The sequence below is a fragment of the Brachypodium distachyon genome, chromosome 1 (genome assembly GCF_000005505.3).
Source record: "Brachypodium distachyon strain Bd21 chromosome 1, Brachypodium_distachyon_v3.0, whole genome shotgun sequence".
Classification (NCBI taxonomy): Eukaryota; Viridiplantae; Streptophyta; class Magnoliopsida; order Poales; family Poaceae; genus Brachypodium; species Brachypodium distachyon.
The window spans coordinates 22,552,680-22,562,241 of record NC_016131.3 but is presented as its reverse complement, the minus strand read 5'-3'; the positions used below and the strand labels follow the sequence as shown (position 1 = coordinate 22,562,241).

Here is a 9,562-nt window from a genome sequence, read left to right as displayed (position 1 = left end):
TATACGGGATCCCAAGAAAAGCGACCTTGTGACTGAAATATACCTTGTTCGGTTCTGCTGAAATTAATCCTCTCGCCATAATTGGTTGGAAACACATCATGCAGCTATTCTCTCTGTCCCTAATTAATTGGCGCGGCCTTTTTCAAAAAAACCTCTGTGAATTTCCGAAATAAACCTGCAGTCCACGTCTTCAATTAAACATGGACTGCACGTTAATTTCAAAAAAAATTAGGCTTTTTTGCAAAAGTTTCAATAGAATGTGAGCCGTAGGTTTATTTCGGAAATTTACAGGTGTTTTTTTGCAAAAAAACTGGCGTCAATTAATTAGAGACGGAGGGAGTACTAACTATTGGAAAGAAACCAACACATTTCTTCATCAATTGGTTGAAGGAACCAAAGAAGGGTGATGCCTGGAGCGGAGGGCCACAAAGCCGGCCAGGAGGAAGCAAGCGATCTTCGGCACGGACAGGAATGTGCAGCCGCCAAGGGGCAAGGTGGCGAAACGGGGAAAGATGGTTTCCACCCTGGGGCAGAGGAGCAGCGGCGGCAGCGAGGATGTGAGTAATTGACTAATTTCGAGTGGGAGAGGCTGGCATTGGAGAGGAGGGCGACTGGGCGAGCACGCATCGGAGTTTGCACGAGGACTTCAGGTGGGAAAGCTTCTTAGACGTTATGAGCTCATGGGCTCGGTTGAGGCTGCAGGTGGGTGCGAGGTTTGTGGCGGCGGCAGAGAAGGAAATGGATGCGAACACCGGCAGCGGCGAGGGAGGCAGATGCTAAGGGTGCGGCGTTTGTGGCGGCTGCGAGGGAGATGGATACGAGGGTGGCGGTTGAGGCGGACGCACGGATGGAAGCGAGAGAAGGCAGCGCGGGATCAATAGGAGGGGGACATCATCTATCGCCGATGAGGGAGAAGCGCAAAGGGGCGGTGGCGTGGTGTTGAGGGGGCCAGGGGCGGCGCCTAGGAGGAGGTGGAGAGCTGCCGGCGAAGCGCGTGAGATTTTCCGTTAGGCGTGGGATGGAGAATGTGGGACAGCGACAGGCACGGTCTCTCGCGCGTGCGGAGGGAGGCGGCGGTTCACGCGGAGGGATGCAGCGGCCACGTCGCTCGAGGGACGTACGGCGCCCACGACCAACACCACCAACTCCAATTTAATAAATAGTAGAGGAATAGCCAATTTAATAGATAGTAATATATTTATATCCCAGCCCGGAAAGCTAGATATGACGCGACTCAACAATATGACAATTAGTTAGGACACCGCATGGCAGTAGTCGTCCAAAACCCATATTCACTTCTTGCTGCTTCTTATCGGCAATCCCAGAATCTTAACTACAACCAGCCAGTGTTAAGTTGTAATGAACGAACAACCAACAAAGACGGGTACTAATCAGATTAGCAAGCACATACAACAAGATCAGTAAGCATATAGCTGTAACACATCGTCAATCCATCATCTTCAGTCAACCACATCCATCATGAGCGATTAAAAATGAAGGGCCGAGGAACCAAATCAACATCAAAACCTCTGCTGCCGTCTTGCCTGCTGTTGCTCCATGGCGCTTTGCTCCTCCACCGTCGCCGCTGCGCCTGCTGCACTGCTGCCGCGACCTGCAGCACCCCCGCCGCGACCGGAGCAAAATGGTTATTCCATGAACAAAATGGAATTATGCACAGGAGCAGAATAAGACTAAGAAACACAAATGGGGGAAAGAGTTTTCGGGCTAGTACAGAAACACTCTTTCCCATAGTTAGTACTATTTGCACATGGAATTTTCGACATGGCTAAATGTAAAATAGCTACAGGTCCAGGAAATCATCGCATGGTGATAACAAGGGTTAGAGATTGCCTACTTCTGTCAGCAGCAGCCTAATGTTCGCAGCACACCAAAACTAAGCCACATGTTCCCAAAACACCATTGGAGATGCTTGTCAACACGTTGGTGAGCCCGATGGAAGCTTCATTTTAGTGCAAGTTCTTTGAAGACCAGGCCCAGTGAACATGATCTGACCTCTGGTCTGTCGCACGTGCCTACTTGGGTTTATCCGTAAGGCTGACGAGGGATTTCACGATGCCTGGGCTGATTTTGTCCGCAAGGGCGCCTTTCTCCGAGATCACAAATGATTTCTCCTTGACAAAGCTTTGCAGCTTCTTGGTGTCATAGTCTAGACGTTCTTGATCTGCATCATTAGAAAATTGCAATCATAAGCATCATCTCAACTAGCTTGTCAAGCATAGTTGGTTACAAAAAAGAGTACTAGTTTTGCACAAAAACGGAAAATGTCACCAACAAGAAACCGTCAACAGAAAGTTCTTGAAACTGTCACAGAAGTTTAGCAAAAACAATTTCAAGGGTCCATGCAGTGACAAAGAGGGCTACGAGCACCAGAGATGGCATTGGTGAACATAAACAAGCATTAGACTAAAGCAAAATTTTGTGATATAGCCATGTTCACAGTTTGCATTCAAAACAGGTTGCAAGGAAAATGCATGTTAGAACACACAAAGGGAACGAGCAGGCAAGATCCAAGAAGGTACCTTTATCCAGAACAGTGTGCGCTACATGAAATGGAACACGAGCAAAAATATCTGACCCGGGAAACATTAGCCAGGTATTTTCTTTGGGGTCATGATTCCCACAAGTTGGGCATATCTCCTTTACCAGATGTTTGCCAGAGGATCCTTCCATCTCTTTCATTATGATCTCAAATGGAGATGGCACACTAGTTTTACTTGTCCTGGCTCTTTTACGGAGAGCTGTCAGGGCCTCCCTGTTAGCATTCCTCATCCGGTCGTTCTCCACTAGCTGATCATACACAAGATCAAATCAAACAAATACGACTCACCCACTTAATTGAAAAGTCAGGGGGCGTTATTCCCCCCTGCTCGAGAAAAAAAAATCAAAACAATCCAGTAATTAGACTTGTGACATGAATAAGATGAGTCAGTAGCATATAAAGACCTGATGCCTTGCCAGAAGAAGTTGCTCTGCATCCGTTTCTATGTCAACAAGAGCCTCTTGAAGCTGCTTCATGTTGGGATCCATGATAAACTGCAAACAATGTCAACTTGTTTTAATTATATACAAAATTACTTAAGAATAATGCAACTATCTCTGTATTGTATTTGTCTTAGGGAAGGAGGTGAATTGTATTTGTCTTAACAAATGAAATTTACCAAATGGCCATACTGTTTGATAAATGAATTAATTAAATAGATAAGAGAAATAGATGCAATTATCAATGCTAGCAATAGACTCTTTGCATGGATTTGGAAGAGTAAACGTGTGCCTAAACTGAAGGGTTTTCCTGGCTCCTGTTTCATGATCGTTTAAACACTAGAGACATGATAGAGAGAAGGCATTGCAATAGGGAAGGTAATTCTTCATGAGTGCCCGATGTTGGGTCAGAATTGGATTTCAGAAGACCCTTCTTCATGGAGGTGTTCATCACTGTAGCCTGGCATATCTGAAAGCTGAGCAATGGTTTAAATTTTCAGAATTTTGTGCCTCCTTTTTACGGATGGTTTCCTTCAGTTTAGGCAAGAGTTGTCGTTACAAAGTAGTCCCTCCGTTCCTAAATGTAGGAAGTCCTAGCTTTGTCCTAGAACTTCGTAAAATTTGACTAGGTTCATAGAAAAATCTACCAGCATCTGCGACTCTAAATTAGTTTTATTAAATCCATCACGATGTATATTTTCATAATATACTTATTTGATATACTAGATGTTGACACATTTTTCTATAAATTGGTCAAACTTTAAGAAGTTTGACTTGGGACAAAGTTAGGATTTCTTATATTTAGCAACGGAGGTAGTATTAGGCGTAAAGAGGAGTCCAGGATAGCTCTTTTCGAATGGCTTGCAGCCCTGAATTCTGTGACTTAATCTGGGTCTCTTGTGACTATTCTTTATACAGTTGTTTATATATATAGTTATACTGTCAGAGCCTCCCCTAAGGTTTTTATTTCAAAAAAATGGCAGCAGTGAACCATAAGGGGGTTTAGGTGAGATCAGTATGGGAAGAGGCCGGAGGGAGGAGGAGGAGGAGGAGGAGGAGGAGGGATGGGAAGGAAAGCTGACCTGCTCTGCTCGGCGGCAACGGCGGAGAACGGAGAGGTGGTGAGGGAGAAGCAGCGGAGGCGACGGCGATGGCCAGAGAGGCGTACAGGGCAGCAGCAGAGGTGGTCCGGGTGGCAGCGGAGGTGAGCCCTCGGCGACGCAGCAGCAGGAACGGTGGAGACCGGAGAGGGCAGCAGCAGGCCGGCCAGGGTCGACGGCGGCACCCAGGAATAGTGGGAGAGAATGAAACGATGCAGGTCGGAGGCTGTTCCCGTATCAGGAGGTATGCAGTATCCAGGCCATGCTTCCCGAGGAGGCCTGAAAGCCCAGCAGGCTTAGCCTGACTGCGCCTGGCCCGGCACAGATTTAATCGGGGCACGCTGGCCCGAGGCACAACCTGGGTCGAGCTTGGGCCTCAGCCTCAGGCACACGGGCCGGCCGGCCCGGCCCGACTACTTTTTCTTATTTTTTCTAGTTTTCCTATATTTGGCACATTAATTCCCAAAAATCTGGCCTAGCCCAATAATTTGGCCCATTATCAGTCCAATTTTTGCTCGTCCTCGACTCTTTTTATTTTTTATACTTAGCTGGGCCTTATGCCATGTGGGCTTGTCTCAGGCCCTGCCGGGCCTTAACGGCCCCCGGCTGGCCCGGCTTGGTGCTGCGCCTGGGCCTCGAGGTGGCCGTTTGGTGCCGGCCCGACCCGGCCCCTTTATTCTAAGACGGGCCGGAGCCAGGCCGGGCCGGCTCGTTGGCCATCTATAGTACCAACCTGACTATTTTCAACTCTGTGGCATCCGTAAATTCAAATATCGACGAAACCTTGAAAAATGTTGATTAGAGAAATGTCTTTTCAAACCTGTTTTTTTTTCTGAACCTGTCGTACTTGTACCCCAAACCATTGTAACTCAGCCGGAGGCGACAAAATATCTAATCAATCACATCGAAGAAATTTCACCAACACAAAGACAGAGGCATGCAAAATGAAAACATAGTGTTGGAGCTCGCCATGTGCTTTCTCCATCGCTGAGGTTTGCAATGCATTGCGGGTGGCATGGCAAGCGTCCGCAAAAGAGAATGGGCAGAAAAAACAGTAAGAAAAGACAAGACAATATATCGAGTTTACTACGAGGTTTCGTAAAAAATCACCCTTAGTGCTCACCCTATTACTCTCCAACGGCAACGCTATAAGACTTGCATATACTACCTCCGTTCCATAATTTTTCTATGAACCTAGTCAAATTTTACGAAGTTCTAGGACAAAGCTAGGACTTCCTACATTTAGGAACGGAGGGACTACTTTGTAACGACAATTCTTGCCTAAACTGAAGGAAACCATCCGTAAAAAGGAGGCGCAAAATTCTGAAAATTTAAACCATCGCTCAGCTTTCAGATATGCCTAGAGAGAAACACAGTCAGGGTTGGTTGGCTGGGGGCATTCTATGGATTCCGAAAATGAGATTTTGTAGATAGTTAGCCTGTTCATTTTCCCTCCACTCATAGAAATCTGCAACTCTGCTCCTGACTCCTTGATTCTACAGTCTGGAGTTAGCGATCTGTTCGGCGTTGGACTCCACTCCAGATACCACCACAGGTTACAAAAGCACAGGCATACACAAGATACCAGCACCAATGATTAATTAGTAAGCATATTCTAGCAGTAGCAGTCTAGCTAAGCTATGCTAGTTCACCACCAATGACCAAGCAAGATCCAAGAAATCTCCAACTGATCGAGAATCAAATCAAGGAAGAGGAATTATAAGATGAGTTTTTTCTTTGTTAGGAACAGTAGGTGAGTAGCATTTACAGATATATGTACAGAATCATTCCTCAAACAAAAGCAAGGTATCATTCCTCACAGACACATGTATCAAGCACAATAAAACACAAGAATGCTCACCTTTGACAAAGCCGAGCCGCCGGAAGCGATGGCGGAAGCTGACAAAACCGAGCCGCTGATGATGGCCGAAGCTGCCGAAGCCAAGCTGCCAACGGATTTCACCTAAAGAAGCATATACAAGCACGACCATTGTCAAAACATGGGTTTAAACCTGCAACATGCATGCTTTATATGGTAACTGAAACTAGAAGAGGCTACAAAGAAAAATGTAACATCAGCAATCACAAGCACACCATACACAAAGACAAGTTACACGTGCATTCTTTACAAAAAAAAGGCCAAAATAACGGAAGGTAACCAACCAATATCAGCAAGCAATGTTATGATTTGCACAACAGAAGGTAACTAGAACATATAATTGAAGCCTCATTAACTGCACATGGTAACTGAAGAAACACAAACAAATCTGACCGGTCACTTAACAACTCGGAGCATTTTTGCGGCGGCACAATTTGGAGCATTTTTGCATTAGCTTGTTCCCAGTTCCCACCCACTAATTCACAGGTTGCTTAACTTGGAATGTTTTTGCAGCTGCACGAGATGCTTTCTCAAGTTCAGGATGGATTACCCAAATCAACCTACCAAACTTCTCAGCTACCAACTTGGAGCATTTTTTTAGAAGTTGCTTTGGAGTGTAAACATACATCTATGTTGATGCTGTCAAGAAGCAATGCCATGACATCTCTTCAGAAAAGAAAGAAGTTAAAAGCAAATTGATGACCCAAATTAAAGCTTAGTGTTCCTCCAAACAGATCATACAGTAGCATTAATAGACAAGGTAGCAAGTAAATCTGTTGTGCAAAAGAGTACTTGAATAGGAGAAACTATGTTTTATCGTATCGAATGGCAGAAAAGTACTTCAATCTTGTGGGAATTAATATATTTCAGATAGAAATATGTATAATTAAGCCCAGATATCGGGGATGTCAATGCATTTTGCAAAATCTTGGTCTAGAAGGACTTGGACACTTCTGCCTACAAACTTGCACAGTTTAACAACACACTACTTTTTCACAATTGCTTTTCTGCCAAAAAAAATATCCCTCTGCTGGCTTCTTTCAATGATGGATTGGTCTAAGGTTAAAATGTTACAAACTCCCTTTCGGTATAATACAAGGCCCTTCTCTAAAATTCTGAAATTTCAATATACAAGGAAATTCTCTCCTCCCACCAACTCTCATCTCAGACCATCCAAATGCATGTTCTACTAAGTTTTTTACTAGCCAATGCATGAAGGAGAGGAGTAGTTAATACATGAGACTTAATGCTTGGTCCAACACTTCACTAGGCCTTTTTTTACAGCGATTTTGGAGATGGTCCTTGTATACCGAAATGGATGTAGTACATAATCCCTTTCTTGCACCTCCACCAGATCATTGCCAACGCCAAGCATTCCATTTCTTGAAACAGTAGGGCCAATCCATCCAAATCCACTAGGGCCGATCCATCTTCTTGGTCCCTTCGCCAGTAACCGGAGAGATGAGATGCAGGTGACTTGTTTGTCAGTGGGTTGCAATTGGCATGCAGGTATTGATGGGATGCAGGTGATTTGTTTGTCTTTCCTACTTTTTCTAGGCATGCAGGTGCCTGTCAGCTGTGATATTTTGATGGGATGACGTGATTGCTGGTGGGTTTTTCAAATGACCTGATGCTCTCAACTCATATCTTCAATCAAGTGCAACAGCACTTGACAAAAAAATGGTTGTATGCAAGGGCGGAGGACCCGGTAGGGCAAGGTCCGCCCTACCTTGATTTTTGGCTCAGTTACGAATTGGGGAAGATTAAGGAGATGCAACGGCAACCTAAAGGGCGGGATCTGTTCGTGGGGTGATGGGAGGAGAAACGGTCGGGAACGAGAGAATTGAAGGGGACATAGATACCTGCGGTGGAGGCGCTCGCACGAGGAGGAAGACGAGCGACGGAGCGTGGGGGCTGGGGCGCTCGGCAGCGGGACGGGGAGGGAGGGGGTGGCGGCGCTCGCTCGTGGAGGAAGACGAGCGACGGGGGTTGGGCCGTCGGGGCGCTCGGCCGCGAGATGTTTTTCTCAGCGGAAACCTAGCCGCCAGAGAAAGACAATGGAGTAAAATGCAACCGCGGTTCTAGTTTGGCAAAGGTGTCAATTTAGTTCTGGGTGTTAGAAAATGCCATCTATGTCCTATATTTTGATTAGTGGTGGTTCATCGCAGATCCTACTTGTGTATGTGTCTCTTTGACCGGTCTGACCTTTGCCACGTGGCATGGGCCCACATGTCAGATACCCTTTTGAATAAAACACTTGCAAAAAAAAAACTGCCTCATCTGGGCACACCCAATCTCCCTGAGCCTCCCGCATCAAAGTAGGAGCTCGATCACTAAGAGGGATAGTTTCTTCCCCACTCCGGAGATGGCAAGCTCCACAACCACTTTACAAAGCCCACAAAGAGGAACCTCGGGCCTTTTCACTCTCCACAAAGAGGTCACCGGGGCAACAAACACCAAGCCGTCTAGGAGGTGAACATCCAAGGTAACAAGCTCACGGGCTCTCACTCGAACTAATCAAGGTGGAGAGCTCAAACCGATGCACCAAATGTAAGGTAAGAACTCAAGAAATGCTCAAATCACTCTCTCCCGAATCTCACCCAAATCAACAAATGTCTTGGAGAAATTAAAGAGGAAGAACAAGGGAGGAAGTCAACAAATGAGTCCTCCAACTAGATCCACAAAATCCCTTCAAATAGATGGAAGATTTGAGGCTTGGGAGAGGTGGAGAAATGATGACAGAAAATGGGGCGGGAAATACGCGTCCACGTCATAGAGACAGATAGTATAAATTAAATGCGTAATGTGCAAAATAAATAAGGGATCAAACATTGCAGGCTCTTTATTTCCAGAACTCTTACATTTACATAAAAATTCTGTTAATTACATCTCCCAAGAGAAAACCTCTGATTAAGAAATTCCAATACATCTATTACATTATATTGCAACACATTTTCTAAATCTATGGAAATAAAACTCCTCCTCGCTGTCGTCGGCATCGGTGTGCTCAAAGAAGCTTCAAATTTATTTATGCCACCATGTATATGAGTAGCATAGTAATTATAATTTGTTCATATGGGATGACATATTTTATTTTATATATATCATCGATATAACATATGCATGTATGGGTGCTAAATCCATTTAGTTGGTTAACAATCATATAGTTTTATCATATATAATTTATTTAAACGGCTAATCAATTGGCTAAAATAGCATCCCAAGATATATATGGATATGTGCTATAAGACTACACATATAATTTTGTTGTACATGCATGGATGAAGAGTTCTATTTGTTTGATACGTGGCCTATCATATAGTGGACCTGAGTACTATATGCAGATTGAACTCAGGATTTTGTAAACCCACGTGTGTTGTATGTCGCAAGATGCTTGCTCATTTATATGTTGTCTCACCAGGCTAATTAATTTGATTAGCTAGGCAGAAGGTCTATGTGTTTCCACTATTTATATGTGTAACCTTGTATGAAGGTAAACTACAGTGGATGATGAGGGCATCCCAAGTCCTTTGTCATCTTTGTCAAGATAAACCCAATGATCTACGCATTGGACCAATTACAC

The 9,562-nt window shown here is 44.9% G+C and overlaps 1 protein-coding gene across 5 annotated transcripts; it reads right to left on the bottom strand.

Moving 5' to 3' along the window:
• Positions 1 to 1,178: 1,178 nt before the first annotated feature.
• LOC100822618 lies at positions 1,179 to 8,046 on the bottom strand. 5 transcript variants are annotated; one of them, XM_024457945.1, is made up of 6 exons: positions 7,216 to 8,046; positions 5,962 to 6,063; positions 2,965 to 3,054; positions 2,541 to 2,808; positions 2,014 to 2,182; positions 1,179 to 1,612 (listed from the first exon to the last, which is right to left on the bottom strand). In XM_024457945.1, exons 3-5 carry the CDS (start codon positions 3,046 to 3,048, stop codon positions 2,034 to 2,036), a joined length of 501 nt encoding a protein of 166 aa, XP_024313713.1. In that variant the 5' UTR covers positions 3,049 to 3,054; positions 5,962 to 6,063; positions 7,216 to 8,046; the 3' UTR covers positions 1,179 to 1,612; positions 2,014 to 2,033. The 5 variants fall into 5 exon arrangements, with proteins under 5 accessions (XP_024313713.1, XP_024313709.1, XP_024313710.1 ...); XM_024457941.1 differs by having other exon boundaries at positions 1,856 to 2,182; positions 7,216 to 8,045; XM_024457942.1 differs by having other exon boundaries at positions 1,856 to 2,182; positions 7,842 to 8,045.
• Between the last annotated feature and the right edge of the window lie 1,516 nt (positions 8,047 to 9,562).

Bases quoted from the DNA above. Each gene is read 5' to 3' on its own strand.
- LOC100822618 (XM_024457945.1), bottom strand. From the start codon at position 3,048: ATGGATCCCAACATGAAGCAGCTTCAAGAGGCTCTTGTTGACATAGAA. The intron at 2,809-2,964 runs GTCTTTATATGC...GTGTATGATCAG, and splicing joins TTCTTCTGGCAAGGCATCAG to CTAGTGGAGAACGACCGGAT. The intron at 2,183-2,540 runs GTACCTTCTTGG...CTAATGATGCAG, and splicing joins GCACACTGTTCTGGATAAAG to ATCAAGAACGTCTAGACTAT.